Raw genomic sequence first — 21,722 nt, 5'->3', positions numbered from 1 at the left:
CCAATTAAAATGTACCATGATAAAAAAAAAGAATCTTGAAGCAGTCTAGATTTGACAGGAAAATTAATTACAGCCTGATTTGAATGCTTAGTTGTTTTTCCTCTCAAACATCTGGGTTGGTTTTGTTTAGGTGCCAATTAAATTCACCATTTAATGAATAACTCCTGTCCTTTCATGAAATATGGCTTCAAACACCAACATCCATAGGGAGACGAATTGAGGGATTGTCCAGGTTACAACTATTGTGAGAGCTAGGTAAAAAGTTATGTACACGCCCATTGCCTAGTGACTGAACATCAGTGGTTCTGTGTATAGGGCATATCATGTGGAAAGTGGAACCCAAACCTCCTTCTCTGATGATGTTACCTTAATATTGCAAATACAGGCATCTACTGAGTAATTAGGAGTTTTCTGATCACAGATCCTAATGGACTCTCTTCTCCAAGTTGTAGGCAAAATAACCATCAAGCTACAAAGCCCTCCTGGGATAGTGTTAATTAGGCATATCAATATTCTAACATGACACATTCAGTACACATGTCAATTACTGGAATAAGCCTTGAAGAAGAGGTTCAAAAGTTGATTAAAAGCAGTCAATTTGAAGAGTTTGTAGCAGAAATTAAACCTGATGCTTCCAGATGCTTCTCTAGTTACCAATACTAGGTTTCTGTCAACACTTTAACACCATGCAGTCAGAAATTGGAAAATTCCATTTATTTTCAATGTGTATTTTACTGATCAAAAAACATTGATATGGGATTTTTAAAAACCATTTGTTAATTACTGCCAGTAGGGTGCGTGTATACTTTTTTTGAAATCACTCCCTACCAATCCATGTACACATCCGGGTTATGGTGCTCATCAGACAGTGGCAGCAACACTCAATCTTATTGGCTTGTAAACTAGACGGTCATTATATGCCACCAACTAATCCAAGCATTTTGGGGTCAATTTTTTTGCAATTAAGCACTCAGCCTACCCCTATAAATATTCCCTGTACAAGTAAAGGGGGCGCGACCCTTGTCGACTTGACCTCCTTTGAGAGGACTCCTACTTTCGTCTACATTTTGGCTGATTTTAATGACTCTAAATATTAACAATGTAAAATTGTAAGAATTGATGGCTTCGGTTGATTATTATGGGAGTCCTGTTTGCTGCTTCGATTGGTTTGGCCTTTTCCACGCTGAACATCATGGCGGCTGGCGCCAGACAATTAGCGTTATCGCGTAACGGATGCGCTCCAGGTCACTGCTCCACACCACCAGACCTCTCATGCATCGACTGGACTGAGTGCATCATGGTATCTGACAGTGGGGAACGTAAACAAACCAGAGACTACACGGAAAGGAAGACAAGAAAGTGCATAAGGGGTGTGGCGGAAAGGTTGTCGGTTCCCGCTGCAAGTGCATGATTACATTCATCAATACCCGCTCCACTGACAAGAAATTAACGGAACTCGCCACGCTGTAGAAAGACGACTGCGGCTTTCGCCGAAGAAGCCTAATTTGTGTTCCAGAGACCTGAATGAGAACAACAAAACGAGTCTGCACCTCGAGGGTTTCACGACTATTAAGTAGGATAGAAATGCCGACATGACCGAAAAGAACAAATTATAAGGCGGAATGGTTGTGAGTGTTTGTTAACAGCCGGGCCGAGGAGTTCACCTTTCGTAAAACAATTTATAGCTCTGTGTAACTGTGTCATATGAACTATTGACCGTGTCGTTTCGACTGTTTTATTTGCCCCGTGAATTTGGACAAGTGACAGCTGTATATATTGGATTATGTTCCTGGATCCAACAACAGAGCCTCAGCCGTGGCAATCGTGGTCCAACATTTAACTGAGCCATCCGGCGACCAAATGTTCAACCTCAAATATCATCAGTGGTCATCATCTTTCACCTGTGCACTGGACTCGCGCTCACACACGTACTGTCTGTGGCCCTCGTGTGAGACAAGCCCATGCGAGACAAAGCCATGCACAGACCCTTTAGCATATATTCTGCCCAATGCGCAAACATCTGCGTGGCACGTACACAGCTGTGGCCTCAGGGAGGCGAAAAAAACAAAAACAAAAACAAAACAAAGTAAACCTAGAAAAGACAGCCCAGTTCATACTAACAACCACACAATATAGAAGTCTGACAACATACTCCTCGATCGGAACGCAAAAGAAAAAAACAGATGAAACATGAACTGACTGTATAAATACATATTAATGTTGGCTGTGTATTTTTTTTTAGGAAACAGTAATACGTTACAGTTGACTGTATTAAATGTGGATGTAAGCAAGAAATGATGCGAAAAATGTATGCCACTGAATTCCACTTATACTGACAATAAATAAAACTCTTTCGGTGGAATTATAATTAAGCTACTTGCAATATCCTTTCACAATATAACTGCACAAGGAGGCATATGATAAAGCCTGAAAGATCCGTCAACATGTTAGATGAAGGGAATGATGAATTTAAAAGTCATCTGGAATGCAGCTGCACAAGACGTTTTATGACCTCAAATAAAATGTACTACGCGCCTCCTCAAGGTCTGCGATTGTCCAAAGTGCGTGAAATACCCAACCGTGGTAGACATTTTTCGTTTACCAAAGTCATAAAGCACAGTGAACGTATTTTTCGGTACCAGTTACAGATCAGAAGAGCATAATTCTCACGATTTTCGTAATTCGGTGACAGAATGATATGCACGAAGATCGAGTTGTCATTTAAGGCTCTTCGACGATTTAAGTAATATATCCTTGCTGTCAGTGTGGCTATATGAGGCACAAACAGCTCACATTTTGTGCAGATTGATGAAATCTACAGAGTGTCCTTAACATTAAAGAGAAATGGAACCATCTATAGTTTCAAATATCTGCCCACGTCGAGGCAACCGCGAACAGCACCGGGAAAAAAAAATTTAATAATAAACATATATATGACAGCATTACACATTATACACGAGAGCGTGCTCACCGTATAGCTACAACAGAGCCGATGAAATAATAAATAAGATATAGTGCAAAAAGTAAACATAAAAAATTCAAGCAGTTAAAGTAAATAAAGGAGCACGCAACAATATATTCAGCGTCTGCTATTGCTGTTCACTTTTATCGTTAATTTTGAATCCAGCACTGGCACACATTTTCTTTGGCCAAGTTGTAACATTGTTTTTTGACAGACAAATTTTGCTATATAAAATCATGCCACGACTTCCGAAATTTACATTAGTATTAAAGTTGATAAAGGTTAAAAATGGTAGTGGTGGAGGGGGAGAGTACCGGGAGGCAGGCATTTCTTCTTCACATGAGAAAGCCGTACTTGTTTGATTTTCCGTTTCTTATGCTTTTATTTTCACGTAACACGGACTAAAAGTGTTTTGTTTCATTTGTTTGACAGTCGACAAAAATGACATTTGAAATGAACTATTCAACACCGAACTGGCGTACAATTCGTTCTCATCGGTCGAGACTTTCTATAAGGTTCCAATACACTGAACTTTTAGTTCCAGTAATTGGGTTTTACGCCGTGCCAGCAACTATAAAGGCTATATCACGGCGATATTAAAGTTCCAAGTAAACCAGTTTTGTCATCTGAATAAAAGAATGATCAAGAATCTGCAGACTGACATTTTGTAGAATATAACGACTTCGGAAAATAAAAACCAATATATTGATGCAGACGAATATATTACACGTCGCTAAAATTGTGGGTGTCTGCGATCGAGTTTCCAGGTCACGTTAACATCACTAATTACAGTCAAAGCGCTTCGTACTTTGTTCTGTTTAGAAAGTTCACGAGGAAAAAAAAGGTTAGAAATTTGAAATTAACTGAGGTTAACTGTAGGTTTTCTATTTTTTCATAATAAGCACAGAAAAAGTTGAGATACTGGACTCAGCTGCATTTAATTGTGGCACAGATCGACGCCCATGTTTGGGGTGAAAATCACGATACATTAATTCTCCCCAAAGGCGACAATTTAACCATTTATTTAAGTTAGCTCAAGTTGACCATCTTTCCATTGTCCCATATAGGTTTCGTGTGACCTTCACACACTTCCAAATGTAGTCAAAAGTTCGATATGTCATAGATAAAGAATCAGTATTAAATACGATCATGGGCTGATGAAAAGCTGTAAGCCAGTATATATATATGGAGATAAACACTTCAGCAGTACCTACAAAAATAATAGATTTGAGTATACGTATAGTTATGAAACAATAAACGTTAACGTCAGTCGTTGCCATGGGCATCGTGAAGAATTCAAGGATTCATGTCTTATTTTTGAAGTTTTAAAGTGGATCGATCAGACCCCGTAGGTATGTTGTTTTTACCTTTCTATATATGCTTTTATTATAAGACGACTGCATGGGGTCAAGAAACAGTGTCGCCTTTTCCTAAGTTACCAATTTTTGCCCTGGAAAATGACTAAAAGGACTATGGGGGAGGGGTGAACAAATGGCAAATTCGATCGATCAAAAAACCAAGCTTAATTTAATTCAGAGCGGACACAAAATGACGGAAAGAAATTAAGCAAAAAGTTTCAATTCCGTATCATCTTTTGACAGTTTGTTAGAACGATCAGTTAACAGAATCATAATTTTCAGCAACTGTACGTACAGTCAATGACTTTGCGAAAAAAAAAACGTGCACAACATGCTGGTCAAAATGAATTCGCGAAGTCGCGATCATTTTTTTTTCCTACAAATTTCACAGCATAATGATGAGTTATGGGACATCGAGTGGCACACGTGGACATCTTTAACAAAAATGTGGTAACAACTATTGGATGTCCCACGATGCGCTGGCACAGGTTGTTACGGCTGCCATGATATACAAAACGGAATTAGTTTAAAAAAAATGTAATCCTAACATTTCCTCAAACTCGAACCCTGTCCAAAACTCTAATCGTACACTTTTCCGGTTTGTAAAAAGTGTTATAGCGTGAAAGGACCTCCTAGAGTAATGCTGTACAAAAATAGGATCTAAACAGACAGAGAAGTTCGTCTTCGCTACACTTAGGTTTATGACAACAATTGTTTCTTTTCTTCGTTCTCCTGCGTCTGCTTCCAGCATTCGATCACACTTTGTGTGATTAGAGTAGCTTCCCTTTAGTTCTCGCGTTAAACATAACGTGGTGGAGTAATGTTTACGTTTTGAAGCCTTTAGTCTTCTCGCAGCAGAGAATGTTTAAAACGCCATTTTTAAAGCTTTTACCGTTCGTATTTCCAGAAATATGGAGAAAGAAAACAGTTTCATATTTCTTAAAGAAATATTTGGGCCACTTTCTGTCTGAAAGCGTGACTCTGGACCAGCTGACTCTCGATCTCAACAATGGCAAAGGAAGCATAACAGATCTAAATTTAGACGTAGAGGTAAAAACTTTTTCTTTATAGAACTGCTGTTTATTACTTTCTATGAACGCTTCAATTTTGTTTACTTAAATTGTATTCTTTTAAGTTTTAACTTAACGAAGAATACTTGTATTGTGTTTATATTCCAGCTGTTACTGTACGTATTGTTGATCATCATTCGTAATCTACAGCGCTCTGTTTCCAGCCCAGTGGTTGAAACATAGTTTTGTGAAAACAGGTTGTCAGTTTGCTTTGTGTTATTTCATATAGATTCACTTTCACTAAGAGAATTATTTATGAAATTTGAAACATGAATAATCGAGGAAACTTATAAACAAGCACGCACGGGCAAACATGTGCGCGCGCGCATGCACACGCACACGTACACGATTAAAGCATAATTTCAGATAACCTAAAGTATTCTTTATTGAATAATGATTACGCTATTTGCTACTATTATACCATTAATTGCTAGTGCCACATTTTCAATACAAATGTATATGTCTAACATAGGTATAGCACATATAATTAAAACATGGCTGTGCAGTTGTCATTTAAATTCTTTTAATTAAAGGAAATATTATTGGAGTTACTTATATGTTTCTTCCAATCCCTGTACTAATTTTTGTTTTATAGAGGTTTAGTTACTGTGTGATGTCATATATCAATTTTTGTGAAGAGTATGAGAGTCAATGAATATGTTAAGAAGCACTTATGTAGGGCTAGTTTGTAAGTGTTTGGTGATCTTCAGGCAATCAATGCACTCCTTGAAGATGTGCCTTTGGAAGTCATGGATGGCTATATCCATTCCATTGAGGTTATGGTGCCTTGGGCATCAATACTTAAGGACTGCACCATGGTGGAGATCCATGGTTTGGAGCTGACAGTAAAGCCTAAAAGGGTGCAGAGTACAGGTAAATATATTATCAGATTGATATTGGCCAATGTGTTTAGTGTGTATGTGCACGCATGCGCACACATGTATGATTCTAGGATGTGGATGTGAAACTATGATATCACTAAAACAAAGAATTAAGATCAATTTTCTAATGATACAAACCAGCATATCAAACCATTTTCATAAATTTTTAGGTGAGATTTTTAATGTCAACATTTCCAGAAAGAATATTGAATACCACCATTTGCTTTTGATTCCTGTTTTTACATCATTTAATAAGCTCTGTCTAGGGCAAGAAAATATCCCAAGCTCCCACTTTACAATCTTATGATCTTGTAAATACTTAGAGATCACAAGGATTAGCATGTTTCTTGTCTGCAGCTGCATTCCTGGAAACCATGTCCATGCTAAGTAGCATGAGCATGAGTTCAAGTCTACAGCTGGCCCGAGAGTGCCTGCAGGCTGAACAAGCACCCAAGGCAGAGACACCAGCTGAACAGCTGAGTCCATTTGAAGGCATTCAAATGTTTGCACAGACCATAGAATCAAGTAAGCAATATTTCCAGGTTTTTACTGCTTTAAATTACGGGAGTTATGTGGGTGGAAGAGTGTTTCTGTGCGTGAAGGCTAGGCTGCAGCAATGGGAATTGTGCTTTGAGCTTCCATACAACTGTCAATTTTTGAGCTACATTTTGAAGCAGAACTTTTTATTGAAGACTTAATGCATTTGACTCCATGCTGATTGCATCAACTATGCTGATTGCATTCATCTTCTTCACATGAGCAGCTGCACTACAGGGGCACACAGTCTCCATGATTTTTGTGTCTTTTTGGTGGGGCACTTTGGGCCTACTTTTGATGGTTATTATTAAGTACTTTTTACAGAGCTTTCATTAAACCATTGCCAACCAGTGTTTGCTATGCTCAGTGGATGAAAGAAGGGTAGAAGAGCTTGGATGGGTTGTCTCATTGTCATATGATGACAAAGGCTAGCATGATTCAGGGGGAATGTCCTTTCACATCCTAGCTATAAATTATCAACCGCTTCTGTTGGGTTGGAGATGGAGGGTTCAAAGTTGTCAAGTGGCAGGGCATTTTATTTCTGTGTCCGTAGCACTGCAACTGATCTTTGGGATGTGAGTGGGTGGTTATATGTGGAGATGCCTGTGGGCATGATGAAACGCTGGTTTGTGCTGATTGGTTGTGTTACTCCTTCAATGTTAACTGCTTAATATTGAGTAAGTGCTGATCTGTGTTTTACTGTTAATGCTGTGTCAGCTGCACAGACAGCTTTGACAGCAAACTATTCATTCAAGTTCACTTATGAGACAGTATAGTTATATTGATTTTGATTTTCCTTTGTTACTCTTTACTGTGTCATACAGATACAGAGTGTATATTTCTGATGGGAAAGGTAATTTTATTTTTGAACACATTTGCACAGTTATAAGGATTTTTTAAATTTGTGCATTTTTTCAAAATATAAACAAATATGCTTAATATCTAGAAGTTTTTGCAGTATCTTTCAACCGATTGTTTATTTGTGAATTTACAAAACCAGGAGAGACCAGCTGGTTTTAGTGTAACATTTATATTGCAGTATTAGCTCATGTAAGAGTCACCCTTCTGGACACAGTTATACGCTTTGGAGCATTTAGACCCTGACACCAACTTGGGCGTAGGGCTCGAGATGAAAATAGACAGGTAATTTTTTTATAGTTATTTAAAAAGTCTGGAATCTCCTTAATCTTAGATTTGCTTGAATGGCTTACGTTGCATGCAGGATTTATTACAAATTGTTTAGATTCATTCCTAGACTTTTTTTTTTTTTTTTAAGAATTCAGTATTATTGGTTCAAAATGTTTTTAGATTTTGCAAATAAAAATAAGATGGTGTCATCTGTTATGCAAGATATCATCCTTCAAAAAAAAGGTTTGGTTGACAGGCTGGAGTATTTTGATGACCAAGCCATCAATGAAAACCAACCAACTTCAGCAGCATCACAGGCAGGGACTACTGAATATGAAAAGAAGCAGGAAGCCTTAAACTTACCTGCAATACTGACCAAGAATTTCCATGCTATGGGTATTTCATTCACACTTGACAACTTCCGTCCATGTGGTACAGCAGGATCTGCAGCTGTCCCTGATTCTCTTGGAAATTCTCCCAGTGTATGCACGCTTTGTTAATTTTAAAAAAATTCTAACTTTTGCAAATGCTAAAACAAGCTTAAGCAATCTAAGATTAATTTAAAAGAAGTCCAGTAACAATGATATTACTGACAACATCCATTATATTACTCTTGACAATATATGTCTTGGAGACATTTTATTTTCTTTATTGTAAAAATTTGAATCTGTAGATAAAGTATTTATTTTTGTGTGCTTATGACAGAGAGAGAGTAGGGGATGAAGATGAAGACTTTGAAGGCTGTATCTTTTTCCTTGAAATTTGCAGATGTATGTGTCTACCTTAAGCTCTGTACATCCAACCATTAGTCACATAGGTCCATATGAAGATTCTGTGATCCACCCAATCCCAATTGCCACTGTTGTGGGAAAATCAATGGTCAAACTTAAGATCAAGCAGAAGGAGTCACTCAGTGGACCAAAGGTAATTTAACAAAAAATTTGGGGTAGTGTTGACTTTGTGCAATTTTGAGGAATTTTAATTGTGTCATTTGTTTCTCATGAACATGACGTCCTTGTGCTGTTGTTGATAAACATGCTTGTGTACAACAAAAGTGCTCATTGGTCATATGTTGTCAAATGAGGCTTCATTATCTTGATACTCCTAATGCCTGGGCAACAATTTTGTGACAAAAACATAGAAGAATGGATGGGCTGGCTGGAAAGAGTCTGAGGGAGAAGGAGTTATATCTGTTGGCTCATCTCACATCTTGCTGTCAGTAGTGAACTGTAGCCTGTATGGTTTTGGGCACTTTAAAGTGGTCAATCAGGCTTTTAAGGTTTCCATGGACATAGCTGAGATCAAGCCTTCGTAGTTAGGACTTATGGCTAATCGCACTACCAACCATTGCTGCATATGTTGTTCTCCAGAACTTGCCTTTATTCTACTATGTTGTTCACAAGTAATTTCTGTGTATCTATTATCTTTCAAACTTTTGTTTGTTTTTAGCTTGGCTTAGATTGCCAGCTTGGAGCACTGCATGTTTTGTTATCTCCACAACAACTACATGGACTGCTGCAGCTGGTCAAAGGATGCTTAGAACCTTGTAAGTACATACATGTCATGTGATCCGTGTTACAACCTTAGAACCTTGTAAGTACATCTATGTTACATGATCTGTGCATTACAAGTTCAGCACCCACTATGTAATCTGATGAACTTTGTGATTTTTCTTGGGTATGTTTTTAAAATGTAGTCTAGTTCTGAGTTGTTTTATAATGATCAGGCCTAGTTCATTACATGTTACTGATAGCATAGCTTTATTGACACATCAGAAACTTGAATTTATATCAGTCCATATGTGCCTTTTCATACAAAGATAATTTAAAATTTCTAATAACAAACTGATGTGATATGTGTGATATGCTTTTAATCTGCCAGTAGTTTTGAGCTTAATTTTGTTTGACTTTGGTAGGACTGTAGCATTTAAAACTTCAACCACTATGTGCATTTTGTGTGTGGAAAAGAGAATGAGTGAGACTGCAATGAAGGTATGTAGATAAAGATTATAAATACAGCACAGAAACAAAAAAAGAAAACAAATATCAATAATCTTTCTTTATTATTTTCCTTGCTCCATGGGCTGTAATTTCTTTGTAGCTGAAGATGCTGGTTATGGAGGGCGAAAATATGGTTTAGGGAAAAAGCCAATGGATGCAGCTGATTTTGAACGTGTGCAGCAAGAGCTGAAGCGTCAGTTACATGAAGAACGTCTACGGCGACAGGGTGTTTTGCCACTCTTATCATTAGATGATCACCTGATCAATGTGGCTGGTGAGTTGTTGGAAGATTTGGTATCAGCATGTGTGATGCAGGTGTTTTTAGAAGTCCTAAAATTTTTCAAAAAAGGGCATTGGTTTTGAATATTTTTTAATTCTTCATTATGTTAAGTTGTTATTGGGCAGAAACTGGAAACAAGTAGGGATATTAGTAAATATACAAATGGGGATGGCGAAGTGCTAGACCACGGCATTTGTGTTGAGGCTGTGACCCAGAACAAAGCTAGTGTTGCATGCATTTGGATGAGTTAGAAAACACCAACAAAATTCAAGAATTTAAGAAACAAATGTAAAAAATAATTAAGTTCCCATAACAATAAAAGTCTTTTTATAGAAAGTCCTCTTTGAAGCCTCTGGCTGTCAAAAACACCTCTTTGCTGAAGTAAAAGAAGTCCTGTGACAAGAAATCCCATGAAAATGCAGAATCCTCTGTAGCGTTAACAACCATAGCAAAGGCAACCCTGACTGACAAACATGATATTTCTCAATGAAAAGACGTCTGAATTCACAAGAAACCTGACGAAAAACAGAACATTTTTTGTAGCATTAAAAACCATAGCACAAGCAGCACAAGGTGGGAGTCACAAGCCTTTTGCTGCTGCACAGCACTGCACTGGCAAAAACAAAGAGATAAGATTGGTGTCACAAGAATTCTGAAGAAAAATTCAGAATTCTCTGCAACGTTACAATCTATACGCCTCAGAGGTCTTTTCTCAAGGAAAAGAAGTCCGGTGTCGCAAGAAAATGCGACTAAAGATCTGTAGGGGGCAAACACCTAGTACAGACTGCACCACTTGACAATGCACACATTTTCAGCACGAGTGAACATCACAGTAACCATAGAAAAAAATTGGTGTGGTGGCCTTTTATGCTGTTAGAGGGCTTGTTTGTTTGTTTGTGTTTTATGCTGTGCTAGCAACTATGGCTATATCACGGCAAAAAGTAGTTGTAACTTGAAAGGTTTAAACATCCTAATTCTTATAAACTTGATACACTTTTAAAGGTCAACATAATAAGTAACCAAAATGTAAAAAAGGGTGGGAAAGCATTAAAAGGGGCGTTGAAGTCCAAAAAGGTTACTATCACACCAAAAACAAAACAGATATAAAAATTTTAAATTTGATAATAGAGTCCTATTCTCTTTAAAAAGGAAAAGATTGCCGCCGATGGGACGGACCTAAATAACGAAAATAAAGAATTTTCTGTAAAAAATTGACAACGAATAGTCTGAAGCTTCGGACAGATAATCAAAAAGTGTGTAACAGTAAAATTTTCCCTACACCAGGGACAAACAGGTGGCGGTTCACCTCGTAAAAGGTGTTCTTGCGTGGCATAGGTGTGTCCTGTCCTTAATCTTGTAAGAACTACCTCCTCCCGTCTCGTAGGGCGGCAAGAAGGTAAGCGATTGGAAAGGCAGGGAAGGGTGGCATATAGCTTGTTTTGGCCCACAGTGTCCCAGTGGCGTTGCCATAAGGACTGAATGTAGGCCGAAAATAAAGATTTGCGGTCTGATGAAATAAGTGATGGAAGTTTACCAGGGAACTGACATGCAGCCTTGGCAGCCTGGTCTGCTTGAACATTGCCTTGGATATCAGCATGGCCAGGAGCCCAAATAAAAACAATGTCCTTATTTTGCTGAAAGAGTGCTGCATGAATTTTATGAATCTGGACCACAAGGGGGTGGTCAGAATCATTTGAAATGAGGGCTTGAAGTGCAGAAAGAGAGTCTGAAATAATCAAAAAGTTGTGTTCCAAAGAGCAGTGAGCATGTTGCAAGGCAAGCAAGATGGCATGAAGTTCCGCTGTGAAAATAGAACATTTGTCTGCCAGTCGGACTGAAACAGCCTGTTAGAAGGCAGTTGCTCACCTGACTAGTGCAATGTGCTAGATCACTATCAGTTAGTGTAAACCTTTCCCTCCTATTGACATGTTATCTGGTAAGTCTCATTCATTATTAATGTCTGTGTTTTTCTTTATTTGTTTTCTTTATTATTTATTTTTTTAAAAAGCACTTTGATGGTGGGTTAAAGTGCTATATAAATTAACTTTAAGAATAATAATAATATACTCTAAAACTTTTATTTTACAGAGGAGCATGGAGATGATGAAGAGGTATTCTACTCTATGAATGCGACACGCCCTGTTCAGGCAGGATTGATGGATTGCTCTATGACTAGCATCAACACTGTAGACACTGCAAGCTCTCAAGCAAGTATGTATCCTTAGACATCTTGATTGTGAGGAACAGTATTTTTATCTTAAAGTATTTATCAGAGAGTCTCTTTCATTTCTCTTTTTAAATTTTACATATTGGTGCACCTTACTGCAGTAAAATTAAATGATGAAAGATGCTCTCTTTTGTAATCTTTACTGACCTTGTAAAACATAAACCTGCCATTAGTAGAAATGTATTGTTTGATCTAAATCAAAAGAGCATGATGGCTTCCAAAGACATTAACTTCTACTTCCAAAAATTGCAAACTTTTGTGGTTTTACTCAGTTTTCAACTTATGTTTTTAGAGCAGCTGTAGCAAAGAACCATGTTATGTAGTTTATTTGTTCGTTTATACCTTTTTCTCAGCTTCTTCTTTCCCGCATAGTGACATGGTAAACCTTTCCAGAAAATCATCTTCGTCAACACCAAAGAAGCACAGAGGTAAAGAATCCCTCTCTCTTCTTCAGCATGGGTGTCATTAGAGAAGCTATTGTTTTAGTATATAGATTTGTAAAAATTGTGTTTTTTGTCCATTTGTTCTTTTAAAAAAGGACATCTTTTCCAGATTTACAGCCATTGGTTTTTTTCTTTACTGAGGTATTTAGCTTTTTATGGGGTACTCTTTCACATCGTCTCCATGTTGAGATGTAGGTAGCTAACATGCCAGGAAAGGTAAAAGGTAATGGAGAGTAAATATTGGGCTTAGACAGCTCAGGACATGATGTACTAACTTACACTCCCCTACATTACTAGTTCTGGAGGATTCCAGACATGTGCATGCACATGCAAAAGCGGCAGAGATGTGGAAAGACTTAAAGGTTTTTTTCAGATGACAAATTGGCAGATTATCCACTTTTGTTTAATGTTAATATTGATCATTTGTCTGACACGTACAATAATATGAAGACTGGGCATCTGTAAGAGTTGAGGGGAGACAACTGCAGTTTTGACGACCCCCCCCCCCATTAACTATTGTTGATATTGCACTTTAGGGGAGGTTAATAATTCATTTGAATATTTTCTCCTGCAAATGGCACAGTGGAATCAGTGTTGCCCTGTGTTTGAAAAATAAAATGATTAGATGGTTCAAAATACAGGTAGTCACTTACGACGGGGATCCGTTCTCAACGCACGTTTTCGACGTAAGTCGGATCATACTTTCATACAGTACTGTACCATGATAACAGTACAGTACTGGCCTAGTACCCTGGTACAGTAAAATATTGTAGTACAGTAACGTTTAATAATGAAAACTGTACTGGTAAAAACAGTGTTACGTTAGGCAGACGTTTCCAAAACAACCCGTCTCATCCACGTTGAACACTTGTTGAGCACAGTAAGCCAATGCATTAGGAAACTCAGTATCAACACAGTTAGCTTCACCTTGCACTTTAATGTTATGGAAGTTGGCACGATGTCACCTAGCCTTCTCCTGAATAACCATAAATCACAGATTTTGGTCTTCCAGTCCATCGCAATAATAAGCCACTACGTTGCTTGTTATCACTGTCGCTGTAAGTGGGAATGAGTGTCGTAACCACGAAACGACGTAACTCGAGACCGTCGTAACCCGAGGACTACTGTACTGTCATATCACGGTGCTATGCCTTTCCAGAGTTTGTGGATTTCTGCTTTAGTCTTTCAGTAATATTAATCAGAAGTATTTCAGAAAAAAAGACATGAATTTTAGTCAAATTTTAAATGCCAAGTTATTTTTAAGAGGAGTTTAAATAGTACACGCCATATGTTCTCCAGTTTACCCAGCAAAAATAATAGAAAACGATTCAAAAAGTTTACATCCACTAAGCAATTAACAAATTTGCTTAAATTTTATGGGTGAAGCCTACAAGGCTTTTCATGTAAAACTCTCATTTGTCATGTCATGAATAGATTTCAGGCACTAAAGCAGCTTTACCTTTTTCTCAACATTTTTTTTTGTTTCTGTCCAGACCATTCTGCAAGAGTTCTTAGTGACCCTTCGGCAGAGATCAGCCATTACAGTGTGAAGGTCAGCATGATTTCAGTGTGTTTGCTTCATGAGGATCCCAAACCTGACTACCGCATGGGAGCAGAGGAATCTTCAGCTGAGAGGATGAAAGCAGTAGCAAATGAGTATTTGCGCCAAGTGCGAGCTATAAATTTCGTAGGGCACACTTTGTCACTAAAAGACATCAGAAATAAGGTGTCAGAAGCATTGCCTCTGGACCATCTTTGGTAAGAGTAAATTCTCACATTAAAGTTTTCTGCTTGCTTCCCTGATTAATGCATGATACTGAGAATGATTTGTAGATTTACATTAAATGTACTGTGCGTGATACTATTAAATGAAAGCAAGTGACACTAATAATGCATCACCAGTTTTAATTTTTAAAAATGATTTTTTTTTCAATCTGGGATAAAATGCGAAAAAAAAACAAGCTCCCTTTTATTTTCCACTTGCTGTCAAAGATGAAAGAAGAATACAAAATTATGTTTTACAGCTTTGAAAAATGTTACAGGTCATCATCACAATTTTTTCCCTACATTATTGATTTGATTTTTGCAGTTTGTTGGGAAAACCTTTGTCACTTGAGTGCATAGAAAGAACCCTCCACACAAGCCATAGCTACTCCTTGGAGTTCACACTGCACTCTGCAGAGCTTGTGGAATGTCTTTTTGACAGACGGGATGGAGAGCTGGGCTCTATGACCTTTACAGCTGACAGTGACATCAAGCTACCTCAGTACAGTGAGGTATGTTTCTGCTCTGTTCCTTCCTTTCATCTGTCCCCTTTGTTGTCTATCCAGTGATCCCTTTCCTTCAGGTCTTGTTTGGGTTGCCTGGTAGTGTTTAATTGAATATTTGTATCATGCTGCATCATGGCCAAAACAGATTGTACTCTTTGCACTGGCTGATAATAAAAATCAAGGAAATGAAATATAAAAAAAGACTAGCTAATAATGACATGCAGTGATACGCAAAACATACACAAATGAAAATCTTCGTAAACAGAATATGTCAAATAAAGCTGAATGCTTTGGATGGCAATGTGTGTCTGACAGGGAGAATAGAGTGCTAAAGAGTGACGAGAAATAGAATGAAATTGTATCAAAGTGGAGAGCTGCTTAGTGTACGTGAACTTCACAGCTAACAGGAACTGGTGCAGAAAATTCACCCATTGACTATAACTGAGTCCTATCAAAATGATGAAACAAACCAGTCAAAGCTGTGAATAAGGGTAATATCAGTTATGTCAAAAGCAGCAGAAGGATCAGGGTTAGGATTAGACACATCTATAGCAGACAGGATATTTGTAGTTATTTTGATCAGAGCAGTATTCATGGCCATTTATTCAAAATAGAGTGATACATTAGCTCTGTCTACTTCAATTTAGTTGCCACCAAGTGATTAAGCTGTTTTTGTTGTGTGTGCCTTAGGCACTCGCTGGTGCATGTGAGCCAAGTCTGGAGGCAGTATTTCTTGTGCACACGCATAGCATCAGATCTGAGAACAAACTGTGAGACGAGCAGAATTAAATTCGAAGCAACCACCCAGTTCATCAAAACTCAAGTGATACCCATGAACATCTTAAAGCATTTTTAAAAAAACCAAACAAACAAGAAAATGTGTACTTCAACCGCAGGGCCCTTATCATTTGCTACCACTCAGTGTGTTATACACACTTTATGATACTTTTTTTGGAAACAAAAATGTGAATGTATGCAACAAGGTATTTTTTAAGTTTTAACAAAAGATAAGATTTCTTCTTGTTTGTATTTCCCATTTGATTGAGTTGTGCCAAATTCATGACAGTTTGGTAATTTTCGTTGATTCTCAAAACATCTCTTCATTGCATCTTTATGGGGTTCTTTCCACAGTTGCTACCATCTTTCTTTTTTTTTTCTTCTTTGTACTAATAATTGATGTTGCATTATCAGATTAGTGTTTTTTATTCTGTGCGCTATTTCTATAGAGGATTGTCACAGATATCTTCAAGCAAAGACAGCCAGCGATAGTGCCAAATTTGTGGCTGTTCTTTCCTGTGCCATCATCAAAATCAGTTTATTTACATTGTATCACCGTGATGTTTCAAGGTTTAGTTTGTGGTAGCCTGTTGGATTTCAACATAGCTGTTGTTTGGGTTTGTTTTTTTTAAAACTACAGTGATGTTGAGTGTCAACTGCTGGTCCATTGTTTATTGCACCAGTTGGTGATGTAGTGGTGGTCATAGAGGTCATGACATAGTGGATCAATCCATGAAAAATTGCAGGTTAAGTTTCCAGATGAGTAAGCTTAAGATATTGTTGGCTATACCTGATGGGGATTGCATGTTTCTTTTTGAACAGAGATTGTCTTCTCATCTTCTGTTGAGCTTGGTCTCTCAAATACTGGAAGAAAGCACAGGTGCTCACCTGCTTATTCCATAATGTCTAGATAAAGCTTTGCAAGATAACTTGGGTCCATCAGTTATATTTGCAGGATTTCAATAATGTTAGTGGCTTTGAGATATAGCTGCTTTAATCTAATGTCAGTACTTTGAGAGATGTTAAAGAAGGGATTATCTGCCACAGAGTTGTTTCATCCACTGGTGTCCCAGACAACACAAGCTGTTGCAAGCCTGGTGTTTGCGCTGGAAGGGATGCTGGTAAGATGAGATTTTGACTTGTGATCTGCTGGCTAAGATCCAAGGACTGAAGCCCTCTCAGACCCTCAAAAGCTCTGCTGTCAATCTGGGAAATTCTGTTTTTGGCAAGACTGAGAGTTGTCAGAGAGCCAAGAGAAAGAAAAATGTCATCTCTTAAGGTGGTCGGCTGATTGCTCTCAAAGACCAGGCTGTGCAAGCTAGCTTTGTTCTGAAGAAAGGAAACTCCAGGTGATAAGTCACTTATGCCTGTCTCAGACACATCCAGCATGCTGAGAGCTGTGAGGTCTTTAATAGGATCAAGAACAGAGGTATTTTGTATTCTGTTTTCATGTAGAGAGAACGTTTGCAACTCATATATCCCCGTGAAACAGCCGTCTTCTAGTTTTTCAATTCTGTTGTAGCCAAACTGAAGTGTTTGGAGTTGACTGTTATATTCAAAAGCTTTGTTGGATAAATATTGAAGTTCAGTGTTTTTCATAATTAAGGTCTTTAACTGTCTTACTGATCGAAGTGCGCCAATGGGTGGATATGGACCTATGGACTGATGGTCTAATTCCAGATAGGTGAGCTGAGAAGGCAGGGCGAGGGGGTCGATATATATGAGGTTATTGTGCTTCAGGGTCAGTGACCTTAAAGAAATAATTCTAGACAGCACACCATCTAGTAAGTCATTGTTAGGAAACTGAAAGTGCTCCAGAATCAGAGTGTTCAGTCTGGTCAGAGTCTTTAGACTGTTGTTTAGAATTGATATATCGGCCTGAGCTTCAAGAGAAAGTTCCACAATATCATTCTCCAGTCCAAGAAAGGCTTTTGGATCAAAACTTGTCAGCAGGTTGTTGCGCAGATCCAGTCTTTGGATTCGTAGTCCATGAAATGCCATTGCAGGTATTGTGACTAAGTTGTTGTCAGACATGGTCATTTTATAGATGATATGTGTAGATGACCCAGTGATGACTGGCATTCGAGTGTACTGTTGTTTATGACAGTGAATGGCAACAAGGGAGTCATATATGGCACCATTTATAAGAGCCCCAGTGCAGGAGCAGCCACTTGGAATGACTGTTCTCAACTGTGTGCACTGGGAAGGCTCACCATTTGATGTAGACAGCCACACAAACCACATTATAAGGGCAGTCAGTGTCACATAGGTCTTCATAGTAGCAGTATGTAGCGTTTGCCTGCAACAAAATAATACACAGTGACTAACTGATGGAAAAAAGTAATTGGTGGCATATTCCTTGAAGACTCAATGCAGTGAAAACTGTTTTGACCTGCAGGGGTGACAATGTTAATGTTTAAATGCTTGTGTCTCTTGAATTTTCTCCGATTTGCTACTAGTTCTTTTTTTCACATGATGCTGAAGAGCGGTCATTTATGCTTATTGTTAAAAAAGAAAAAAAAAAAAACAATGCCAAAGCCTTTGGTGTATAGTACAGAAGGTTGGGGTAGGAGGAATCATACCGGCCATCTCATGTCTGCAAGGTGCTTGTTGAACACAACTCATCCTCCGCCGCAGATATATACGACTGGAAAGCTGCATTGTAATAATTTCGTGTCGTTTTCGGCGTGATGAGGTTTGTGTGCTTCAGCAACTGATCTGAATGCTTCAGTTATATGTGGCTTTGATTTTAAAATGTGAACAGTTTACAGTTTAACATGGAGCCCATCGAAAAATCAATTGGAATCTGAAAAATCCGCAAACAAGCCGCATCCCTTTATAAACCGCAGGTTTAAAGCTGGGAAAAAGTGACGTCTGAAATTTACGTTAGTTTTGTGCTAGCAGCTGGATATGATGTGGATTACGTTATCACTGGTCGCCTTGGTCGACGACAGCTTTACAGAGCCTTGGAGTTATGTCATCCTAGGCAGCGGATTCGGGTCCTCGGCATATATACATGTATTTTTAAAAGTGTTAGATGTCGAGACCATCATACCCCATTGCTTGCTATGACTTCATACGACTGGTGCAAATGACCAGGAAAAGAAGTGATTTATCTGGCTACACCAGATGACGAAAACGAATCCGTATTTCACTGGTTAAAAACGCACATCGCCTCGAAAGTAATGGGACAATGTTATCGCGTAATATTCGTTAGTAAGAGGGTCTGCACATCACAGGATTTACTGTAGTTGAAATTTCTTCTCCGAATGAACTATTGGATTTTCTCTAGCCGTCTAGCGCATACGTATAGAGTGGAAATATGCAAGAAATTAACAATTTTCTACCCATTTTTACAAACTTCATAAATCTCCGATCTATTCACATTTATTGAAGCATAACACAGAGAAGCAAAAAAAAATTCATACAGAATAATGCCTCATTTTAAGAATAGCAAAAAAAAAAAAAAACCCCAAAACAAAACAAAAACGAAGAGAACGTTTAGCAATGCTGACGTGCGTGTTTAAGAGCAACAATTTAAGAGAGAGTTTCCTTGGTCTTTGAAACAACGTGCTTTTGTGCCAGCAGTTCGACATGTTGCCGAACTAGTACATATATTCAGCATTGCGAGAGAATTTGATTGAAAATGTTTTAGGTGATACATCTTTAAACGACTAAACTATTCCTTTCTCTGTCTCTCTCCACAGCTTGGTAGTCATTCTTGATACGGGTCTGACTTTTCATCCGCATATTTCTCGTGTCTGCAGAATTGCTTACCTAGAACTTCGTAGGATCAGTACCATTCGTTATTATCTCACCACTGATGCAACTAAAACTGTGCCTTTGTGCTATCGAGGAACGACTATTGTAATTCTCTTTTAGTTAAATATCTACTTGACAGACTTCAAAGGATCCAGACTAACGCTCCTCGCCTTATCTGCAGACCATCTAGATATGAACATATATCACCTATGACCTATCATACGCTCTCTTCACTGGCTGCCAATGATAGACTGTATAGCTTACAAACTTTTCACTTTGACTTACTTTGCCGTTTCTGGCACTGGTCCTCGGTACCTCTCCGAACTCACTCCCGTCTATACACCCGCACGACTTCTTCGCTCATCTGATACCAAGCTTATCGAGTCCCACTAAGACAAAGACGTATGGACAGAGTTCTTTCTCCTATCAAGCCCCATCAACTTAGAACAGATTACCCGTCACCCATCGACACTCTGATTCTTTTACCACCTTAAGTCCAAACTTAAGACTCATCTTTTCAGAACGACGACTTCACTGTGACCCTGTCCTGACCATGCTCGTGCATAACGCGTGCCTGTAATTAAGTTTGTGTGAGTAGTGTATGTTGTAGAAGTGAGCGTGTCTGTTATATGGAAACAGGGGGTGTGGTTGTGGATAATTTCATCTATGTGTGATTCATGTAAAGCGCTCTGAGCATATTTTTTGGAAAGGCGCTATATAAATCATTATTATTATTGCTACATTCTAGTCAACAGCCATCGCTTTATTAATAGCACAAAACAAATATTTATAGCATAACTTGAGTTTAGATAGAAGGGAAGAATGAACAACAGTACTGATGACTAGCAATAGACAAATATAGAAAACGCAAAGAGGAATCAGATAAGAATAAGTGTCGTTATTCAGCAGAGGAAGACGAGGAGGGAAGTAGCAATAAATGAAAAATGGAGGGAGGGGGTTCAAAAATGAGTAGCTTTCAGTATGAGAAATATGTGGAGGGACATGCAACAAAAAAAGGGCGAGCGGTAGAGCAAGTGGTGGATTTTTTCAAAGAATGCTAGCGGCGGATTTGAATCCGTGGACTCGGTGGGGTGTCGGCATTCACAAAATCAAAATAAAGGGAAAATTTCCTCAAAGTTTTAACAGGCTGTAAGTTGAGGATTAGCAAGGGGATTCAACATTACTAACTGAACTGTCTTGTAGAATGTAGATAAAGTGTATATTCATTTAACATTGTAGACCAAAGCGTTGGTGAAATGAAAACTACTACAAGAATGAAATGCAGGGAGGTTACAAAGAATCTAAACCAAGGCAAACACAGTAATAGATACTAAATGAGGATGTCAAGTGAGGCTAAGTTTTAGAAAATAGAAAACAGTCTTAGCAACAAGAATTCGATCTACAATCTATGTAATGGCAGAGAACGTCAATCGTTAAAGTCAAATCCACAGCAGAAAGGAGGGCAATTACAAGCAGTAAATCAAAAACATAAAAAAGCTAAAGACAAAAATCCAGTATGCTTCTAAAACCAATGGGTATGAATAAACAGAGACGTTGCACAAGAAAGTAGAAAAATCAGAGGAGAATAAAGCAACTCAGCTGTCACGTCTGAAAAGGCAACAGAGCTGAGCCAGTTGAACAAATGGAAATGTGTGGCGTTGTGTGCCATTAATGAACAGGTTTTAATGAACTGGATGATAGGATTCTTTTTTAATTTTTTTTTTGGCATTAATTTTGGCACCCGATTAACGTAACTGTCTCAGACGGCGACTCACCTAGAGTTCTAGTTGCTGCTTCAGAGTTTCGCTGTTGGCTGATGCTTTCGCAAAGGTCCAAGTGCCATGTAGTCCTACCCTCTGTGCGCATGACTTAGACGGGACGACGTCACACAAGTTAACCAATCAAATACAACCACCAGACATTTAAAGGTTTACTACTTTATAGTTTGGGGTTAGTCTAGGACTCTAGGTCAGGGGTGGGCAATTAATTTTCCCAAGGGGCCGCATGAGAAATTGGGATGGTTTTAG

General features: G+C 38.4%; 2 protein-coding genes across 2 annotated transcripts in view; one reads left to right on the top strand and one right to left on the bottom strand.

Moving 5' to 3' along the window:
- The first annotated feature begins 5,123 nt into the window (after window positions 1-5,123).
- The window catches only part of LOC112569828 (autophagy-related protein 2 homolog B-like), a 54,331-nt gene continuing 37,732 nt past the window's right edge, over window positions 5,124-21,722 (top strand). The window contains exons 1-12 of the mRNA XM_025247841.1: window positions 5,124-5,370; window positions 6,101-6,263; window positions 6,629-6,796; window positions 7,848-7,951; window positions 8,193-8,418; window positions 8,705-8,860; window positions 9,386-9,482; window positions 10,037-10,210; window positions 12,305-12,427; window positions 12,797-12,871; window positions 14,380-14,644; window positions 14,976-15,162. Of these exons, the coding sequence (XP_025103626.1) occupies window positions 7,938-7,951; window positions 8,193-8,418; window positions 8,705-8,860; window positions 9,386-9,482; window positions 10,037-10,210; window positions 12,305-12,427; window positions 12,797-12,871; window positions 14,380-14,644; window positions 14,976-15,162 (1,317 nt within the window). The 5' untranslated portion in view covers window positions 5,124-5,370; window positions 6,101-6,263; window positions 6,629-6,796; window positions 7,848-7,937. The remainder of the gene's footprint in view (window positions 5,371-6,100; window positions 6,264-6,628; window positions 6,797-7,847; window positions 7,952-8,192; window positions 8,419-8,704; window positions 8,861-9,385; window positions 9,483-10,036; window positions 10,211-12,304; window positions 12,428-12,796; window positions 12,872-14,379; window positions 14,645-14,975; window positions 15,163-21,722) is intronic.
- LOC112569831 (leucine-rich repeat transmembrane neuronal protein 2-like) lies at window positions 15,234-21,558 on the bottom strand. Its single transcript, XM_025247847.1, has 2 exons — window positions 21,471-21,558; window positions 15,234-18,232 (listed from the first exon to the last, which is right to left on the bottom strand). The coding sequence occupies exon 2, from the start codon at window positions 18,208-18,210 to the stop codon at window positions 16,927-16,929; it is 1,284 nt and encodes a 427-aa protein (XP_025103632.1). The 5' UTR covers window positions 18,211-18,232; window positions 21,471-21,558; the 3' UTR covers window positions 15,234-16,926.

Source organism: Pomacea canaliculata, linkage group LG8 (assembly GCF_003073045.1).
Source record: "Pomacea canaliculata isolate SZHN2017 linkage group LG8, ASM307304v1, whole genome shotgun sequence".
NCBI lineage: Eukaryota > Metazoa > Mollusca > Gastropoda > Architaenioglossa > Ampullariidae > Pomacea > Pomacea canaliculata.
The sequence above is the reverse complement of the archived record's forward strand: the minus strand, read 5'-3'. Positions and strand labels throughout refer to the sequence as shown.